The following is a 21,784-nucleotide window of genomic DNA, read 5'->3' as shown; positions in this document are numbered from 1 at the left end:
TTATATATAGAATGGTTGATTTGGTCCACTTGCATGCATTAAAGTAATGGTTGATTGGTCCACTTGCATGCATTAAAGCAAGAGTCCACCATCAGTAAGTTATATATATATATATATATATATATATATATATAAAGTAATAATTATATATTATATATATTAATTTGTATATTATATTATATATATATAATATAATATAAATTTTTATATATAATAAAGATTTTTATTACGTTATATATTTATATACGTTAATGCTAGTTTAATGAAATTTATTCCTGATTAGATTAGGATTATTTTTTTCAACGTGTCTAGCATTATTATCATTCTTGATTTTAAAAACCTTAATTTAAAATATCTAGTGGGAAAGAGATTTAAGGGTTGGATCTCACGGCCTCCATTGTTGGTTCATAGTAGTGTGAAATATATACTTTGTCTTTGCCTCGAGCTTAGCATTCCATGCGGAGAGTATTTATTTCATGGCCCTACAAGATTGAATTTCTTGGTTTATAGTGGTTTGATAAACACCTTGTCTTAGCTTCGAGCTTTGCATTCCATGCGGAGGGTGTTTTATCATGGTACTAAAAAATAAGCCTGTTAAAGGGATGAGATGTGGTTACACATGATTCTAGACAATGGTATACACTAGACTAAGTATTTTAGTATCCTCTATGCTGAGTTCTTACTATTATTACTTAGAGGCTAAATATAAAACGGCATATTTTTAGTATTTGATAAGAGTTATCATGATAGTGCTAATAATGAGAATAGTTCTCAATCAATCATAATATTTTATGTTCACTCTATGCTGAGGGACATTGAATATGAGATTGGGTTGTCGTTGCATATATTATTTTATGGTTTTATTAAGGTTCCATATTATATGTTTTTATGCAAAATTGATAATGTCCAATTTAATTATTATATTCATGTTTATTATTTTCAGATTTTGTCATGGCATCATTTAGCCCACTTGTTTCTATTCTTAACCAAAACAAACTGACTGGATCCAACTATGTTGACTGTAACAGAAATTTTGACATTGTTCTTACTCGAAGAGCACAAATATGTGCTTACTCAACCATGTCCTAACTTTCCTTCATTAGATGCTCCTCTTGAGGAAAAACAGCGATATGATCGTTGGCAGAAATCTAATGAGATGGCCAAGTGCTACATCCTAGCATCTATCTCAAATGTTCTACAGCATCAAATGCAGGATGTAGAACTTGTTTCGGACATAATGCATAGTCTGAAGGAGATGTTTGGTGAGCAAGGCCGTTCTGCAAGGCAAGAAACCATGAGACAAATTTATAATACCAAAATGGCTGCAGGAAGTTCAGTGAGGGAGCATTGTCTTAGGATGATTGCTAATCTGAACACATTAGAAATTTTAGGTGCCGACATTGATGGAGAATCCCAAGTGGATATGATACTCCAGTCACTACCAGAATCATTCAAGGAATTCAGACTCAATTATAACATGAACAAAAAGATTTATTCTTTGTCTGAATTAATGAATGAGTTAGTGGCGGCGGAAGGCATCCTTGGTACTTCTAGTGTTGAAGCCAATGTGGGTGAAACTTCTACTTCTGAACCTAAGTCGAAAGGCAAGGGTAAGAAGAAGAAGAAGAAGGACTTCACTAAGAAAGATGGTAAACAAATTGCCTTAGGGGTTGCCAACAAAGGAAAGAAAACCAAAGGAAAGTGTTTCCATTGTGGTGAGAAAGGACATTGGAAGAGAAATTGTCCAACATTCAAGGCTGCCAAGAATAAGGGTATGAAAAGTTCATTTCTTCTTGAAATATGTTTAGTACAGAATCCAACAGATTCCTGGTGTGTGGATTCAGGTTGTACTAATCATATCTGCAATTCTTTGCAGGGGTTCCAGGAGATCAGAAAGTTGAATGAGGGAGAACTATTTCTTACTTTGGCTGATGGGAGCAAGATTCCGGTTGAAGCTGTTGGAGTGTTTAATTTGTGTTTTAAGTCTAGAGTTTTAATATTAGAAGACTGTTTGTATGTACCTAATGTTCGTAGGAATTTAATTTCTGCAACTTACTTAGGTAAACATGGATATTGTGTTATCCTAAAAGACAATGTTGTAATAAAGAAGGATAAAGTGTTTATCTGTTCTGGCAATATTGTGGATGGTCTTTATATTTTAACTCCTGATAAGCATGAATTATACAATTCTGAATTGGATAGTAACTCTCATGTGAAATCATTAAAGAGAAAGTTTCCTTCTACTAGTGATGCATATCTATGGTACTTGCGTTTAGGTCATATTAATTCAAGTAGGATTCAAAGACTAATCAAAGATGGACTTTTACAGCCCATGGACTTTGATGGTTTTCCAGTTTGCGAATCTTGTTTGGAAAATAAGATGACCAAACGACCTTTTAATGCAAAAGGTAGAAGAGCCCAAGATTTGCTAGAACTAGTACATTCAGATGTATGTGGTCCTATGTCAATCCAAGCAAGAGGTGGCTATGAGTATTTCATTACTTTCACTGATGATTACTCGAGATTTGGTTATGTGTACCTAATGAAACGGAAGTCCGAAGCCTTTGAAAAGTTCAAAGAGTTTAGGGCTGAAGTTGAAAATCAATTGGGTAAACACATAAAGGCCATTCGATCTGATCGAGGTGGCGAATACCTTCTTGGTGATTTTAAGGATTACTTGACTGAAAATGGGATTATATCCCAATTGACTGCACCTGGAACTCCACAACAAAATGGTGTAGCAGAAAAAAGGAATAGGACTCTTTTAGATATGGTTAGATCCATGTTGAGTTATTCGACTCTACCAATTTTTTTTTTTGGGATATGCCTTAAATACTGCAATGTATCTTCTGAATTTAGTCCCTTCGAAGTCTATTCCTAAAACACCTGTAGAGTTGTGGAATGGGCGTAAGCCTAGTATGAGACATCTCCACATTTGGGGTTGTCCAGCACATGTGTTGAAAGGAAAGTCTGACAAGTTACAGTCTAAAACAGAAGTGGTATTTTTTGTAGGGTATCCAAAAGGAACAGTTGGAAGTTTATTCTATAGTCATAAGGATAATAAAGTGTTTGTTAGCACAAATGCCAAATTCTTGGAAAATGACTATATGAATAATTTTACTCCTAGAAGTAGAGTTGTCTTGGCTGAAATGAATGAACCTGTAGTTGAACAACCAATGGATGAAACTAGGGATGATGTGGCTGTATTAGATACACCACAAGATACTACTTATGAGATGTCTAGTACACAGGTGCCTCGTCGTAGTGGGAGAATTGTTCGACCTCCTATAAGATTCATAGGTTTGGGAGAAACTTATGAGGCTATCTCAGAAGAGGCTGAATCGGATCCTTACACTTATGATGAAGCAATGAGTGATATAGATGCACATCATTGGGTCCAAGCTATGAAATCTGAATTGGATTCTATGGATTCCAATCATGTATGGGATCTTGTAAAGGCGCCTAACGGCATTAAACCTGTTGGTTGCAAATGGGTTTACAAGAGAAAGAGAGGGATAGATGGAAAGGTTGAAACCTTTAAAGCAAGACTAGTGGCGAAAGGGTACTCACAAAAAGAAGGTAATGATTATGAGATTTGGCAAATGGATGTCAAGACTGCATTTCTTAATGGCAATCTCGAAGAAGAAATATGCATGTTGCAACCAGAAGGTTTCATAGCAAAGAACCAAGAGCATATGGTATGCAAGTTGAATAGGTCCATTTATGGACTTAAACAAGCATCTAGGTCATGGAACATTAGATTTGATCAAGCAATTAAGTCATTTAGTTTTGAACAAAATCTTGATGAACCATGTGTGTACAAAAGGCATCGAGACAAAGTAGTAATGTTCCTAGTGCTTTATGTTGATGATATTCTACTCATTGGAAATGATGTAGGGGTAATGTCATCGGTTAAAGTTTGGTTGTCAAGCCAATTTGATATGAAGGACTTGGGTGAGGCTAACTTTATTCTAGGGATCAAGCTTTGGCGAGATCGCAAGAATAAGATGTTAGGCTTATCACAAGCTGGATATATAGATAAGGTTCTAGAACGGTTTAGCATGCAAAACTCCAAGAAAGGATTGCTTCCTTTTAGACATGGAGTTCCTCTATCTGATGACCAAAGGCCTAAGACTCAAGAGGAAGAAAATATGATGAGACAAGTTCCTTATGCTTCTGCAATGGGAAGTCTCATGTATGCCATGCTTTGTACTAGACCAGATATTTGTTATTCAGTTGGCATGGTCAGCCGATATCAATCAAATCCAGGACCAAAACATTGGCAAGCTGTAAAGCATATTCTCAAGTATCTTAGGAGAACAAGAGATTATATGCTTGTTTACCATAGTGAGGATTTGATTCCCATTGGCTATACAGATTCAGATTTTCAATCAGATCTAGATTTCAGAAAATCCACTTCAGGATGTGTTTTCACCTTGGGAGGTGGAGCCATAAGTTGGAAGAGCGTTAAGCAATCTTGTATTGCGGACTCCACCATGGAAGCCGAGTACGTTGCTGCTTGTGAAGCAGCAAAGGAGGCTGTTTGGCTCAAAAAATTCTTTTCTGATCTTGGTGTTGTAAGAATGGAGCAACTTCCCATCACATTGTTTTGCGACAATAGTGGAGCGGTTGCACAATCCAAAGATCCAAGGAATCACAAGAAAGGAAAGCACATTGAGAGGAAGTATCACATCATTCGAGACATTGTTGCTCGTGGAGATGTTGTGGTAGCAAAGATTGAAAGTGCAAATAATCTAGCAGATCCTTTTACCAAAGCCTTACCTCAAAGGACTTTCGAGTCACATTTGGAGGGAATGGGAGTTAGATTAATGCACAATAGTCTTTAGGGCAAGTGGGAGATTGTTAGGATTTGTGCCCTTAAATCCTATTGTATGATGCTATGTATGATATTATGTATGACATTATGTATGACATGATGTATGACTTAATATTGTATTTGATAAAGTTATTTTATTATTATCTAAAATAGTGGTTACGTGAATATGGGACATTATCATATAGTCCATGAGATGCATTGTATGTGATTTATGTGAAAAGTCACATAAGATGTAAAACACAAGTTCTTTGTAAACACAGAATTAATAGTTCGTAGTCGGTGATGAAATTGGGCATTTCATCTGCGAAGACTATAACGTGTCAACTAAGATGATTTGTCTTGATCATAGAAGTGGAAGCTTCTAGTTGATATGTTGATATATTCTAAGAGTTAAGACATATTGAACTGGACCGCTGTGAGATTTATTATTCTTCTAATGACTGTCAAATAAATAATAAATCTCACGACTTCTGTTTGCATGAATTCTTAATCCTGAGAGAATAATGAACATGATCATGACGTGTAGGTTTCTTTGATATATCAGGGGTGAGATCTAAAGTAACGGTCAAAATTTCAGTATGTTGGGCAACCACATTTAGTGTTGATGGAATATATATTCTCAAAATGGAATTCATAATCTCTTAACGGAGATACAAAATATTCCCTTGAGATAAGTTTAATGGTTTCAGTTATTCAGAGAGTTAGGCCTAACCACTTTAGTAAGAAATTACTAAAGTATATATTTATGAAATTGGATTTCATAAATATATAATGAATAACTTTAAAGAATTAAACCGGGTACTTAAGGATAAGATGTAGTAATTTACAAAGTGGCAGTCTACATTTATGACTTTGTATTACTACGAATATTTTATGAAGGGGTTACGTGTATAATAAAGTTTTGGGATATAATTTATTAATAAGACCTAGAGTGCAATTATATTTATATAGTGGTATTAAATATAATTAATGGTAACTTTGGACTTGTCAAGAGTTGACGGAAAAGCCCAAGGCCCATTGGAGCTAGTGTCTTATTGGTCCCTTTTGGTCCCACTCCAAGCCACACACTAAAGCCCAATTGGAAAGGCCCAATAGGCCAACCCAATTAGATAATCAGTTAGTTATAAATGGAGAAACATACAGAATTTTTATTAGAGGAGTTTAGAAAAGAAAAAGAAAGTGTGTGTGAGAGAGAGTGAGACACACTTTCATTCTCCCTTGAAAACTGATTGAGAGACCACACATCTTGGGTGTAAAGTGGAATTGGAGTGAAGATTAAAAGTGTTCCCAAGTGCTTCTAATATTTGTTTTGAATTTCTCCACACCAAGGTACGCCATCTTGTTCTTAAATTCTGAAATTTACATTGTGCACGTTATCAATCATGAATGAAATAGACCCTTGTTCGTCGCTTCCGCTATGGGTTTTGCATGAGATGCAAAACCAGAATTTTTCCTTCAGACACATCATGGCGTACCGCTTAGTTCCAAAGTTGGCGCTTCTTTCCTTTTCTTCTTCCACATCAGCAGCTCTCTCAAGTCAGGCACTAAGTTATCCTGGATGTCCTCCCACTTGGGGAGAAAGGTGCCTTGTCGTTTTGATACTGAGCTTTCTCTAGACGATGCCCATTCATCGTAGAACATGGTTTCTACTAGATGGGCTTCTGCCTGCTCGAATGGTGATGGGTTCACTGCTATTTATATCATCTTGCCATTCAATCTCCCTTTCACACACTGGCGATAGGTAGATGGAATCAAGGGATGCTTGTGTAGCCATGGTCTTCCCAATAATATATGATAGGAGACTTCTATCTTTCCCACATGAAAACGAGCCAAGGAGGCTATTGGAACCACCTTCAGCCATAGCTGTATATGGCCTGCAGTATACTCACCTCTTCCTCTAAATCATGTTACTTCCGTTGAGCATCCTTGAATCTTGCTCTCTGGGATTCCCATTGCTTGCAGCGTGTTGAGTGGGATGAGATTCACTGCAAGAAATCTATCTATTTTCCCTGTCTTTTTCCCAACTCCTTAATGAAGTCACCAATATAAATGTGGTGGGGCCTTTTGTGTTGTTGGGCTTTGATCCCTTCTGTTGTACCACAACCCGTGATTTTGAGGTAAGAGAGTTGGGACTACCTTAAGTGAAACACACCATAGGCCAGCTCATGCACAAGTTCGGCCTTTTGTCAAAAGTGGGCATCAACAAGTATCAACCAATGAATCAATGCCTGAGTGGTTTACACAAATAGGAGGCAACACACTCCCCTAAGTGAATTGAGTCATAACTTGATCTCAATTTCATCCAAACCACCAATGGCTCCCTGTAGTGGAAGACAATAGTCCTTAAGTCGAACCAAAGTGATGTTATCACCCCAAAATATTCAAACTAAGGACTTACCTTGTACCAAAATCCTAACCACTGGACCACAATTGTAGGTGGTTAGATCAAACTTAAAAAGCATATTTGTCTTTTATTCTACATAAAGCATGTTGATATATACAAAGGTCAAGCCATTTGATCTTATCTTTCTATCAAATTAACCTATTTGATAACCTTTTTCTATTCATTTAAATTCTTTACCCCCTTGAAATGGGTATTCATTCAATTAAGTCAGGTGACAGTTTTTCACAACTATTGGAATGTAAAATTATAATTGGTGAATAATAAAAATGATATTAATAATAAACTTTGTAAAGATAATGTAATTAAAATCATAACTTGCCATGTTTGCAAGTTAGCAAGATAAAAGCAATGTAAAAAGGTTGTCACATTCCTCGTACACCAAAGGTACCTGGACCCTACAATGATTACTAAATAAATATTAGCATTGGCATGAAGAGAAATAAGAATGACATTTTTATTATGGGGTAAACCATTGAACACAGACTAGTCACAAGATCCAAATGTTGACCTAATTTTAATGCTGTCTTAATTATCAAACAGAATACCAAAGCAAACTATAGTTGTTTTTATGTAAAACTAGATGTGTAATTTAACATGATGGTGCCGACACCAGAACATTGACCAGGGCATTGCATTTATTGTGATCTTATTTTGATTTCAGTCTCTATTTCTGACTTCAGCATTTTAGTTTTTATTAGTTGACTATAATTTGAAAGTATGGCATCTATGATGATTGTAATTGGGCCTATTTGAGGTTGGCTCCCCACTAATTTTGGTATAGTGCATTTTGAAAAATAGAAGCCAACACCACAAACACCCTATGGTGGTGAAGCCTAGGGTTTGCTCTAAGCACATAAATGTTAAAATCAAATTGTGCTACTGTTACCATATACAAGCACATGATAATTCTGTCCAGACTAATGCCATCTCCACAACAATCAAAATAATGTAATATCGGCAATAAGATGGAAATGAATTATAAAAATTATACCCTACCAACGGCCAACCCCAAATTTTGTGGACCAAGATTATTTTGTTTACTAATACCCTACCAAAACAAATACTCAACATCTTCAATAAAAGTTAAAATTAAACTCAAATTAAATAAAATCACCTTACAAAATCAAGTTGAGTTGACAAAGGTCCGTTCTCATTTGGTATGAGAGATTACAAGATTTGTTATAAAAGAAAAATACTGTTCATCTCTTTCTATTTCTGCTTATCGATATAAAAGTACCTTTGGAAAGAATGGAAAAATTACAGGAGTTAACTACAACACGAACCACAGAAATGAATTTCAAACAAAGTCTCAATTTAAGGAATACTCAGTCATGTGTCTATCAGTATTTCAAAGTTCAAGATCCCAGTATATCTTCTATGGTCCTGTCCTGCCGTAAATACCTGCTTTGGACCCTTGACGTGTTGCCACGTGTTGCCTTATCTTTACAACATCTGTGATGTATAATGGTGTACATATTTTACATTAACCTTCGAAGACCATCAAAAGTAGATGCTCTCCTCCACTGGCTGTGGGTATGGATCAGTCCAACATTTATCCTCCTCAACAGCTTTTTTCCATCGTTTTCTGAAAACTTCATATTCAATGTACGACTGCCTCCTCACCTGTGCATAATATGTTCTTACTCCATTCAAAGGAACTGATAGATTGGAACAATAAATCTCAAGAGATAGCTAAGGAATCATGCAGGGAGGTGTAGCATTGATTCCAATTTCTCAGAACATATTGTTATGCATGTAAATATATCTACCATTCGGGGTGGAAATGACTACTGCCAGCTTTGATATATAGGAGGTGGTATTATGTGTAACAGTTGCAAGCAACATCCCTCTCACATGGAAATGGGTCTCACACTAGTGGGGTCCACCTCATGTGAGAGAGATGTTGCATGCAACTATCACACAAAATAATAAATTTTAATGAAAATAGATTTTTTTTTTTTTTTTTTCTTAAAGTTGGTTAATGCCAGGTATATTTCTTCTAGTTACAGTCTATTTTCTGATTATGTTCTACTATCTTCATACTGCTATCACTCCATACAACAAGATCCTGATAAGACTGTTAGCACCAGATCAAATCAACTCTGACATCATCAAAGAAACCAGATTCCATAAAGTTCAATGCACCTCCTAAACTGCCACACATTATTCTCCCCATAAAAAGTAGTATAACCACCAAGAAGAAAAGAAAAGAAAAGAAAAAAGAGGTAGGAGGGGGAGATTAAAAAAGAGGCATGTTCCAACCAGCATAGGAAACTAAATAAAAGTCGTTTCAATAGATGGATTTTTTGTTTAGACTAGAAACTTACATCAACTCTATGATCCTTTGCATGAGAGTGAGATGATGCCTGCAATACAAACACTTAAGTTTCAATGAATATAATATTGAAGTCAAAACATTATCACATTATGAAAAGAAACTAAAGTTTATGTGCCAAACACACATATGGATCCAGATCATATTATATGTAGTGTAACTCTTTGTTGCTGTTACACCACTTAATAACAATTTATTAGATTGATGCTATGAAAATCTCACCATTGGATTATATGTTATCTTTATTCTTGACATGCATGTCACATTTTGTGGTCCTTTCCCTAAGGGTAGAGGGGACGACTTGTTTGTGGGAGGCCCTGCCTCAACATGGCCATAGCAGCACCTACCCATTGAGAAACTAATGCATGCCACTTTTGTGTTAATAGAATGTTATTTACTATCTAATTCATATCATGTTTTGTATATAATCTTAAAAGTACAAAATCACATTATACTAGCAAAGAAGTATAATATATAACTTAGGGAACCTTTCTTAAAAAGAGCCTTTTGGAGTTGCCTCTAGTTAGTAAAACTTATTGGGAACTGACCCAATCGCTAGAACCAATTGCTAGGTAATCCAAGGGCATTCACCCTTGAAGGGCTAAGAAATTTAAGCTCATGCCCAAGAGCAATCAAAGAAGAAAAATATGTCTCTCATAAGAATCTTGGCATGGATTGTGCAAACTAATTAGTTGAAAAACCCAGATTCAGTATTGGTTAATGCTCAATTAAGTAGAGTTGAGTATAAATATATATGTGTGGGTGGGGGGGTCCATAATGTGGTTAGGAGAACTTAGATCCAATGTAGATCTAACATATTTAGTGTCACCTTTCACAAAAATTGACACTTATGCTCTGCTTGTTTTGGCAATAATGTTTTCTAGAAAATGTGTCATTTTCTAAAAAGTATTTTCAATAAAACTATCTTATTTTCCTATTTCTTGTAGCAACTTTAAATGAATTGAAAAAAAAATCTCTAACTTCTTTTATTTAGCTTGTTGTGAGATAAAGTTGTTTTTCAAAAAATTTTAGTAAAAAACAATCTCTAAAAATAAGTCATACTTTTTTAAGATAGTTTTCCATTGACTCTTTCTTATTCTTTTTTATTATGCTACCAAACACTAGAAAACACAGAAAACTATCTTTACACAAAGGTTTCCATCGAAACAATCTAGCAACAAAACAAAATTATAACAAAGAGAAGATAATAGAATTAAACTTTGAATAATAAAATATCAATTTCTTGGCTCAAAGATCTCAAAAAATATTCAAATTTGGAATTTCAAAAAATAGATAAGAAAAGACTACAACTCCTTAAAAAGGATATTATATAATAGCTTTTAGCAACCCTAGAGTCCTTTAATAACCACATAATCCTAATCCTTTATCTTTCATATATTAAGTAAACCCTAACTATCCATTTTCATAAAAAGTCACATGCTCATCGCATTCTCATCACAACCAATTAAAATACTAAATACATTACAATAAAAAAAACAAAGCACAGGCAAACAAAAGGCTAGCATTGTACTAGCTAACAGTTAGAAAAAATGGACTAATGGGACTTTTAGGCTTTGAGCTTAGCTGCATTATTCTCTCTAAACTAGGAAAAACTCGGCTTGACAAGAAAACCTCAGCTGTTTCAGCATACAACACAGATCAATTTCGTCAACTCCTATCACCAATTCATGTACTTTTGCTAGTTGGCTTACCCAACCACTTTAGCTAGTACCTGACACAGGACAAACTAGAACAATTCAACGGAAAATTTCAAAGACAGGAAAATAAAGGATTGGAACCTCTGAATCAACACCTAAACTTGCTTGGAATCAGTAACAAGCAAAGAAAACCACTAGGAGTCAACACCTAGGGTTAACTAGAGTCGGCACCAGACCAAAAACCGAAAGAAAATTTTCATTCATCAAAAATCATCTCCCGAAAGGAGTAAAATAGTTTGGATAAATAGGAAAACCAAACCCTAAAAGGACTCTTCCCCTTTGTTATCCCTCCTGCCTCCACTAGAATAGGAAAGTGATTTGAAACCAGGCGAGGTAAAACCTACTAGATCACATCCGGATAGTGGTCTTCCCAATAATGAGATACCAGAGCTCTATCTATCCTAGACATCGAAGGCTGATCTGACCCGCTATACCAAGTATAACTCCCTCCCTCCAATGGTAAGTCTATCAAATTAAGCTCCTCAATAAACTCAAAAAAAGTCTCCATAGCCGGAGTAAGACGCGATCCACCCAATCGTTCACTTGGGAAGCGAACGATATTAAAATCCCCTATGTAACACCATGGAATATCCCAACATTGCTGAATTCCCATTAGCTCATCCCACATCTGCCCCCTCAAATTATTATGATTTGGGCCATAAACCCCAGAACATGCCCAAACAAAACCATCCCTCACATCCTGCCGCCGAACTGACACAGAAAAGTAACCCACCATAACCTCTAACTTTTCTAAAACCCTCCTATCCCACATCATCAAAACCCCTCCAGCCGTTTGATCCGCATCCAAGGCCACCCAGTCCACATAAGGACAACTCCACAGATTGCAAACTATCCGTCTATCCATGCCCGCAAGCTTAGTTTCTTGAAGGCAGACTACATCACACTTCCACTCTTATAGTAAATTTTTAACTACCAAACGTTTTCGCAAATCATTCAATCCACGAACATTCCATGAAACCATCTTTATCTTCATAAAAACTGTTAACTTCCTACTGCAACCTCTGTATGGCAGTCCAATAAAACTACCAACCATCATAATTAACAGAAGAAATCAAATTTCTCAGCTCCCTCTTACCTTTATCCTTGGAGACAGCTTTTCGATGAGCTGCATCTTTCTTGTGCAACAGATTGGCCGCCTCAATCTCCCTCTCAAGCCTTTGTAAAAGCATGATACACATCTTCTCATGTCGACCTACAGGAAGCCCCACCAATTTACTAAAACCAGGAATTCTATGTTTCACCAAATTAGAGATATCTAGCGTATTTGATATCCGCTCGTTTTATAATAGACTTCGAGGCCCCTTGCCTATTATCTTTCCTTGGAAAGGTATTTGGAAGGTTAAGGCTCCTCAGCGTGTTTCTTTCTTTGTTTGGACTGCCGTATGGGACAAGATTCTTACAGGTGACAATTTGCGAGGTAGAGGATTTGATTTTGTTGACTAGTGCATTATGTGTCGTTGTAATGGGGAGACAGTAGATCATTTGTTACTTCATTATGGAAAGGCTTATCGGCTATGGAGCTTAGTTTTAGATATTTTGGGATGTCATGGGTTTTGCCAAGATCGGTTGCAGATACTCTTTTTGGTTGGTGGAATTGGTTGGGTAAGCATTCGTCTAGCATTTGGAATTTAGCTCCGTTGTGCTTAATGTGGTGTATTTGGAGGGAGCAAAACTGGCGGACATTTGAGGACATGGAAAGCACTAATGACCAACTGCTCGCCTCTTTCAGTGGCTCCCTATTCGACTAGTCTAGGGCTTGGGGACTCACCTCTAGTGATTCCCTCCCCATGTTTCTAAGTTCTCTCTTTTGTAATTAGTTTGCTCTTTGTTTTTTCTTCTCTCTTTTTGTAGTCTTTGATATGCCTTATGTCATTATGCATGAGGTAGTTTTTTTTAATATACATTTTTATTACTTATTAAAAAAAAAAAAAAACCAAACCCTAATTTTGGAGGCCTAGAAAACCCTAATTGCCTTATTACAAAAATAACCTTGACTCTAAATAAAATTAATAATTAACCTAATTAACTACTAGGACCAAAAATAAAAATACAATGTTGGCTAAAAAGATATTAAACTAAATGAAAAAAATTATATCATTGTGTATCACGCAACAGTACTATTTATACTAAATACTACTCAGATTTCAGTTTGTTTTCCAATAACTTCCATGTCTCCATCAATCCCATCAAATGAGCATATATACACACACATACATATAAAAGTAAAAGATTAGGTTGATTTGCAAATTTGGAGGTAATTCAAGCAAATAAGCATTTTAGCTAATCTACTGTGATAGAGATGTCAGAAATCTGACCTCATTTTCTTCATTGCCACCAAGTGTAGGACGACCATAATGGACTATGTACTCAGCATCCACAACACCAACGTTTTTGGTTCGATCACCCTACTTTTTTTTTGGGGGGGCGGGGGGCGTTGAAGGCTTTAGGCAACAAGTCTGGCCCAAGGATATATATATATATATATATATATATATAGAGAGAGAGAGAGAGAGAGAGAGAGAGAGAGAGAGAGAGAGAGAGAGAGAGAGAGGACATAAAAAATTATAAGGAGCTTGCCTGGGCACAATATCCAAGCTGCATGTCTAGGCCCCAAGCATGGATCAAGTCATTCTGTAAAAATAATTAGGAATCTAAATGAGTTAATCAGGATGAGACCTTAAGTTACAATCTAAGTCACCAAGTTAAAAGAGGTTAGGGAACTTCTGAAAAATATGGTAGAAATTTATCTACTACAGCATTACAACTATAAAGACTGAAGAAGCCAAGTATTATTCAGAATATTACAAGAAAAGCCTAAACAACCTCATTCCTCCTGTCATTGTGTTGGACTTCAATGCTATCATACATTTCTCAGTTTTATGTATATATCCTCTCAAATTGTGTACCAAATTGCCAGAATATGTACTCCAGTGGCCACCCTCACCCTGTCCCCCACCTCCCAAAAAAAATTCAAAATAGTAAAGTGTAAACTAGTTGATGAAATGAGGTCAGGTGTGCATGTGGATATGCAGAGCCAATATAGCTTCCATAGCTGACCAACAGGAGTTCTAAATAATATACAAATATTTTAGGTGGGGTATGGTTAAACCAGCTTGGTTCCAAACTCCTTAGATGTGGAGAGAAAACTGAGATTTTCATATTGGGCGTGTTTTGGTTATTTTACAGATTTAAGTATTTTAGTACTGAAGTTAGTCATTGTCTGTCTGGAAATAAGTTTTGCCAAAATTATTCCCATTTGGGTTTAGTTTGGGTCTTTAAACTATTTAAAGGTCTCTCCTAATATAAAGTAAGAGATTTTAACTTAAAACATTTCTATTTTGTGTCAGTTTAAGCATATCTTATAGAATCAACTGAACATCTAGATTAATAAAAACTTGCTGCAGATTTTCAGCTTCTTTTCATCACTACTAAAGTATTAAGGTCAAACCTGGATCATATACCACACACACCGCCAGGCAGCTCTTGAAAAAACAGGTGCCATCATTTCTATCCACCTGCAATACTGCTTTTCATCTTAATTTTGTCAAGTAGGATAACTCCAACAAAGAAAAATGATGCAAGAAGTGGAATTCTCTAAAATAGATTTTATACCACCATCTGTATAAACCTTTTAAGCTATTAAAATAAATACTTCTAATATATGCAAACTTTTACCCAGTGCATGGAGGGGCTGTACTGTTGCCATCACAACCTTTCCTCCCTCCACCAGGCTTGTACGTCCTTCTGCACACAAAATGACCAGAAATGTATCTTTGTTTCAAACGTTTAATCTCTAAACCAGAGTTAGGTCATGTTTAAAAATTATAGGTTTTTTCTAGTTTATAGCCCATGAAAGGCAACTGAGGCATTTGAGGCAGGGTGCTAATTGTATATTGAATTAACATCCTATTGCTCCATCTGATACGATAAAATTGATAAACGACCAATCCTGAATTAGGGGTGTCACCATCTCACTTAAATAGCAATCAGGTTTTAATATTCGTAGTATGGTGCTCAAATGGTAACTAAAGTCTGCTGATCTAAGAGTATGAAATTGTTTGATACAAATCAAAAGTAATTTAATGAAATACTATTTATTTTTTTAATAGTAAGTAATGAAGTTTAGTTGAAGATGAAAAATACTTTATTTTCACGATGATGTACAAAAAACATATTAAAAATTTACAACAAATCAAACAGAAGATCTGAAAATGTTTTGGAACCCAAAAAATGAAATAATAATAATAATTCGTCCCGTATATGTCTCTTTTGCAAAATACATACTTTTAAAGGAGTTTTTAACGCCTCACAAACTCTTTAACATTTTGTATATTCATTCAATTTACCCTTATGCTCTAAACTTTCATAAAAGAACAAATCCTAAGGTGAAGAAAAAGATAGAGAGAAAGAGAGTAGAAATTTTGAACCTTTAATATTTTGATGCGCACATCACGAGACAAACAAAATTGGCAAAAGGGACACCCACTATGGGATAGAGAGAGAAAAGAATAACAAATAAAAAATTATTAACAAGAGAATAAGCCTGCTAGAGAACCTGTGCACTTTTGTTCTCCTCCCACGAGCAGTAATTTGATGATGCACCTCTGATTTGTTATGATCAAGTGCCGGCTGTGATATCTCAAGCCCCTCACTTATAATAATAGACACATACCTGGAAGTGTCAAGAATAGAAAGAATTTAAAGTGTAACCATTTTGGGTATCAAAACATGCATGAAACAAAATTTGAGTTTGAGTGCAAAGCGTAAGTGAGTGTGTCAAGTAAAGCACACATTTCTTAACTGCAAGGTATAGTTAATCCCACGATAAAGATTCACAATACACAGTCATTTAAAAAAAAAAATCAATTTTTCATTTATCTTAAGCTAAATTTGTTAGAGAATTGTCTGATTGCACAAAGGCTGTAGGTATAAAACTCTAAATCCTTCATAGGCTACTTAATTTCATAAATATCTCTACAAATACATTTGAATAAAATTGCAGATAAGAAATCATCAATGGAATGCAATTTAAAAATAAAATCCAGACACTAGTTATATTGCACTTTCCCATATATTAGAAAATAATAACCAACCATGAAAAATGATTACATTAATGCATACATAAAAATATATTGAGTGTACTGATCAACGGTCATTAGTAATTGGTTTCTGATTAATGATCCTTTTTTTTTTTTTTTTGAGTGTACTGATCAATGGTCATTCCTAATTGGTTGAGTGTACTGATCAATGGCACTCTTTTGATCTAGGTACTTATACAAAAAGCATGTGTCTTGCACTTCATTTAATGTGCTTTCCTTTAAGATAAAGAAGCACCTTTCCATTGGCACCTTGTGATTTAATAGCATCGTTGTCAGTGGGTGGCTTTTGCAATAAAAACTTATTTCTACACCTTTTTCACTATTAAACCTTAAGATTACAGGGTCATGAATTTTCTCTGAAAAACTTCCACAGCTGACATGTGTAAAGAATCACTAAAACTTTCATGCTTTTTTCTGTTCTCTTTTGATAAAGTACAAAATTTAATGATTTTTTAATAAAAAATCATTAAAAAATGACATATATAAAAACATAATTTTTTACCAGAAAATATTTTCTATGAAACAAATTTTCATCATAAATATTTTTTTCAAGATACTAACAGTCTTACTTTTCTGGCCCCCAAAGTTGGAGCATAAATGCATGTTAGAAGCATTCATAGTGCTTCTTTTCTCAAGGCAATGGGCAACAAATAACTGAAGGGACTCTTAACATCCCAATCTTCAAGGTGAGCAGTTTAGACTTAGTTTAATATCCATTAAAAATAGGTTTTGCTGCAAATCACTGATGAAATCCAACAGAAAAAATGTGTGATCGTGGAACTATAAGAGACTACAGGTTCTAAAAAGCTTTGTGCAAGCAGTGACTGGTTTATAATATTATAATTATTGTACAAAATAAAACAAACAGTGAAAATTCTATAATCAAGGGGTTGGTCATGAACATGGAATCAAGTTTTTTATTATGAAATTTATATATGTAGTTAGTAAATCGGCTTCCATGGGTTTATAGCACTATAGGGCTTTAGTATTTTAAAATCCTAGGTTATTTTACAATTTCTATTTAGACTCTGGCTCATCATTCAACTGCACATAGAAATTTCTTGACCTTTGCAATCTATTACCTAGTCAGATTGTAAAACTTACATGTGGCCTTCGGCCATTATTCATCTTACTGCTAAAACAAGAAATTCGTCAAATTCAAAGATCAAGAAGCACAGCTACAACCACAATCATGAACATGTTACAGAACTTCTAGAATAAGCCTCAGCTACAGGAAAATCTTCTCAGCACCCAATGCATCAATAGAATTTTATATAAGATAACGACATGGAAGCTTGTGACTCTAGCTACTTTGCAACTTTCCACTTAAAAGCGCGCACACACACACACACACACACACATTGTTTTTTCTATGCTTTCTACAATAAGGTGCAGCCAACATACTGTTCAGGATGGAAGTCATCAACCCCAAGGTCCTCATCCCAAAGGAAAATGTAACTATATTCAGCCACTATATCAGGATGTAAGAAACGCTTAGCAAACCACCTAGCAATCATGAAAACCAAGATTTACTAAAAACACATTAGTGTAATGCAACTTCATTTAGAGAAGACGATTAGAGTGGAAGGATAAATTACTTACCATTTAGTTTGATTGACTGCAGAAATGTGTATGACATGATCACTCCACTCAAAATCCTTCCATTCATCAACAATACCATCATAGTGGAAAAGCATCACAGCAAAATTGCTTGATAGAAACTGTAGTAGGGGTAATAAAGGGCAATTAGTCACAAGATAAAACAGGGTAAATTGCAATTAGTAACGTACACAGAATCAGTTAAGTACCTTTTTCACCATTTTATTCACAAGATCTTTTTGCTTTATCCCAACAGCCATAGCAAATAAATTATTCGTGTTATTCACATTAGTCTGTTTAAAACCTACATCATAAGTAGCCTGTTTAAACAGCAAACAAGTCAATACTTATATAAAATAAAATGATAATGATAATAACAATGATAGTTTCATAATGATGACACTATAAGCATAGCATCCATGTATAACAGTTAAAGTGTGACATTGACCAAGGAAATTTTAGCTCCATTGCCATAAGCAGGCTGTAATAATAATTAAATTTCCAGCTATATGCCTTCACTCATCATTCACATGTTTGTACTTGGTAAGCAATCAATTATATAGAGTCAAAACCACAAAAGTTGTAATAATAGGTTTTGGCTTTTCAATTCTAGCTGACATTCTATTGTAATTAAAAAGAAAGAAAGAAAGGAAAAAAAGAAAGAAGTCGAAGAAAAAGAAAAATAAAGTTGTCACAACATAAGGAAGCACTAGCCACATCTACAATATACCCATAAGGACTAGTCAAGTTACAAATAAGACTCCTCGTAATCATTGATATAGTCCAAATCGACCAGATAAACACCCATTGTGGGACTCGGCACGCACCCACTTATAACATGTACAAATCTAACTGACATAATCTGGGGTATAATAAAGCAATTGAACAAGAGAGGAAAAACTTTAAGGCACTCAAAGTTATTGAAGAGTAAGCAAAAGACAGTGCACAATGCACAACTGCCGCAATCATATAAGCCTTAATCTGGATGAATAGAAAAACTAAATTAAAGTTGATGATTAGAAAGACTGTTCTTAAGAATTAGAAACCTCCAGAGTAGCAGCAACAGAGGATAAGAAATTCTTACTTTGGAACCACTGTTAGGATGAGGGCAGGTAGCTAAAACAGCAAAAATTGAAGCAAGTTGTAAGAAATGAAAAGTAGGGAAAATGCAAAAACACTCCCTGAACTTTAAGTCAAAACCAAACTAACCACCTGGCCTTTTAATTTGGAATTAAAACCTCTAAAGTTTGAGAAATGGCAAAATTGACTCTTCTGTCTAAATTCCTCTAACTTCTGTCACTTTTTTTAATTTAAAAAAAAAAAAATCAATTTAGAGTAAAAGTTAAGTGCATATCGTTGTGGCACCATGGATATTAGATTTCTTTTTTCTTTCTTTTTTTATGGATACACTGCCAGACACCACTTCTTAAACACCAAGAATAGTAACATCATAAAGGTTAAAATCTATCCAGACTACTCTTCTCAGCACTAGATAATCGCCTTTATATAGACTGGGAAAAAAAATGTCTACATCAGACTCCATTGAAAATTTGGGAGATATATTAATGCTGACACTTGACGGCCAAGTAGATAAAAAATAAAATCATTTTTAGATCAACACAAAGTTGAAATTTAAATTTAAAAAAAATTAATTATGATTCCTCAGATCAGGGTGAACTGCATAATGCTTAAAATTTCCTTCACAACTCAAAGATCATTAATAAAATTTGAGTGGTCAAAGATTGAAACTCCAGTCCTTCATCTCATGAACCTTTACCTTTCGAGAGCCCCATAATGGACGCATTTCCAAGTTAGAAGTCTTGGAAACAATACCTTCAGGTAATGCCTCACTTCCATAAGGCCGGCATTTAATCTAAAACAGATGAACATATATAAATCCCAGAAATTTCATAAGCAGGAAAGATATAGAATGACAGATGTAAAAAACACACACACACAACTCGATGTACAAAAGCCCTGAGGGAGGAAGAACAAACCCCACAGTTGCTGGCTGCTGAATTCTGCAAACTACCACCTAGTCCCCATATTGATAATTTCTGCACAACAAGAAGCATTTTCAGAAAATATTGAATAACTGTGAAAGGCCGAAAACTTACATATATTGAAAAAAAAAAAAAAAAGATATTTAGAGTGAAACATATTATAGCTACTACCTCTTTGTAATCTGGTGCTATGAATGCACTCCCTATGAAGAACACTAGACAAAGCAAAGACGCAGTGGGGAAAATGCTACAAAGACATGACCTACGACTGTTTGGATCTGCTAGAAAAGATACCTGTGAAGGGAAGGGAAGTTAAAAGGATAAGAGTGACTCAGAAATATAAAAAGCAACACAAACAAAACCTGTCGATAAAATATCATCAAGTTGAGATATATTTTTACCAAAAAATAAAATAAAATAAAATAAATGGTAACATTGACAGTAAAAATAACCACATTTCGTAATTTGATTGATGAAGACATCATCTACCCCAAGCCCAAATCAAGTTGCCCCAAATATCAATGTTAATTTGTTTGGGGAGGGAGGGTGGAGCTGCTGGACCATTGCATTATCCCAAACTCATACTACTAATACTACTACTGCTACTACTACTGTTGTTGTTTACTTCCCTACTTTGTAATAATTTGTTGTTTTGGACTTCAATCAATCTCTTCTCTTACTCAATTCATTCATTTTGGCACTCTCTCTCTCTCTCAAATAAACAATAACAAATAGTTTCAGGCAATTAAGACTACTCTACGAAAAAGAAAAACAACTCATACACCAAACACCAAATCTAATTAGTAGAACTAGAACTAGAACTAGTAGTAGTACAAACCAACTAGAACTATTACTACCAAAAAAGAAAAAAAGAAAGGACGCTTACACAATCGGACTTCTTCATATTCCATGAAACTCCAAAAGCATCCACTAAAACAAATTTATGATACGACGACGTTCTGTGTTCCCTCTAACATCATCATCATCATATTATTGTTGTTGCTCTTGCTTTTGTAAGAGGCCACGTTGAACAATACCAAAATTAAATTAATAAATAAATAAAATAACTAAGAAAAATATACAGCAAAGCAATGAGCACCTGTGAACTGCGAAGACCTTTTTGGGAAGTCTCTGTTTGCTTTTTAGTTTTAGAGACTAGGAGGGAGAGAGAGAGAGAGACAGAGACAGTTGAGAGGTAATAACGTGGGCGGTGGATTTTTTTGGACTGTCGACAGCAACAGAAATGAAATGGTGGCTCTCTCTCTCTCCCACGATTAATTATAAAAACATGTTTTTGTTTTGAAATTTGGACTTTCCTACTTTTATTTTTTATTTTATTTTTATTTTATACTTTTTATTATTACTATTATTATTATTATGAGTAGTAGACTAGTAGTAGTATTATAATGATGATAATAATAATAATAATAATAATAATAGTAAAGTATAAAATAATAATAATATTATAGTACATGGAGATGTTGGCAGTGAAATCTGAGGAAAACGTTTAACAAAGATTTTCTCGCGATGAATCAGAAACATGTTATCCTCACTTTTTTCTTTTATTTTTTTTCCAAGTTGTTTACTTTTTTTTCTTTTTTTTAATAATAAATTTGTCGCTAACATGTGATGCACGAAATAGTTAAATTTAAAATCATATATATTTTATTAAAAAAAAAACAAATAGAGAGTCTTGTATGAAAAAACTATTAATTAAAAGTTAATAGAAAAATTATTTTATAATTTAAAATAATTTCTTATAGGTATT

At 34.7% G+C, this 21,784-nt stretch overlaps 1 protein-coding gene across 4 annotated transcripts; it reads right to left on the bottom strand.

The window, feature by feature from the left end:
- Positions 1 to 8,311: 8,311 nt before the first annotated feature.
- On the bottom strand, positions 8,312 to 21,269 carry LOC142607556 (uncharacterized). Of its 4 annotated transcripts, none has more exons than XM_075779090.1 (15): positions 21,116 to 21,269; positions 20,903 to 21,024; positions 20,188 to 20,310; positions 20,011 to 20,070; positions 19,791 to 19,886; positions 18,223 to 18,333; positions 18,017 to 18,135; positions 17,819 to 17,920; positions 15,871 to 15,987; positions 14,991 to 15,059; positions 14,764 to 14,830; positions 13,893 to 13,946; positions 13,631 to 13,720; positions 9,569 to 9,607; positions 8,312 to 8,864 (listed from the first exon to the last, which is right to left on the bottom strand). In XM_075779090.1, exons 2-15 carry the CDS (start codon positions 20,918 to 20,920, stop codon positions 8,742 to 8,744), a joined length of 1,188 nt encoding a protein of 395 aa, XP_075635205.1. In that variant the 5' UTR covers positions 20,921 to 21,024; positions 21,116 to 21,269; the 3' UTR covers positions 8,312 to 8,741. The 4 variants fall into 4 exon arrangements, with proteins under 4 accessions (XP_075635205.1, XP_075635206.1, XP_075635204.1 ...); XM_075779091.1 differs by having other exon boundaries at positions 20,903 to 21,020; positions 21,116 to 21,235; XM_075779089.1 differs by lacking the exons at positions 20,903 to 21,024; positions 21,116 to 21,269 and adding an exon at positions 20,472 to 20,596.
- Positions 21,270 to 21,784: the final 515 nt, after the last annotated feature.

Source organism: Castanea sativa, chromosome 8, assembly GCF_040712315.1.
Source record: "Castanea sativa cultivar Marrone di Chiusa Pesio chromosome 8, ASM4071231v1".
NCBI lineage: Eukaryota > Viridiplantae > Streptophyta > Magnoliopsida > Fagales > Fagaceae > Castanea > Castanea sativa.
This window is presented reverse-complemented; position numbering and strand designations above follow the sequence as displayed.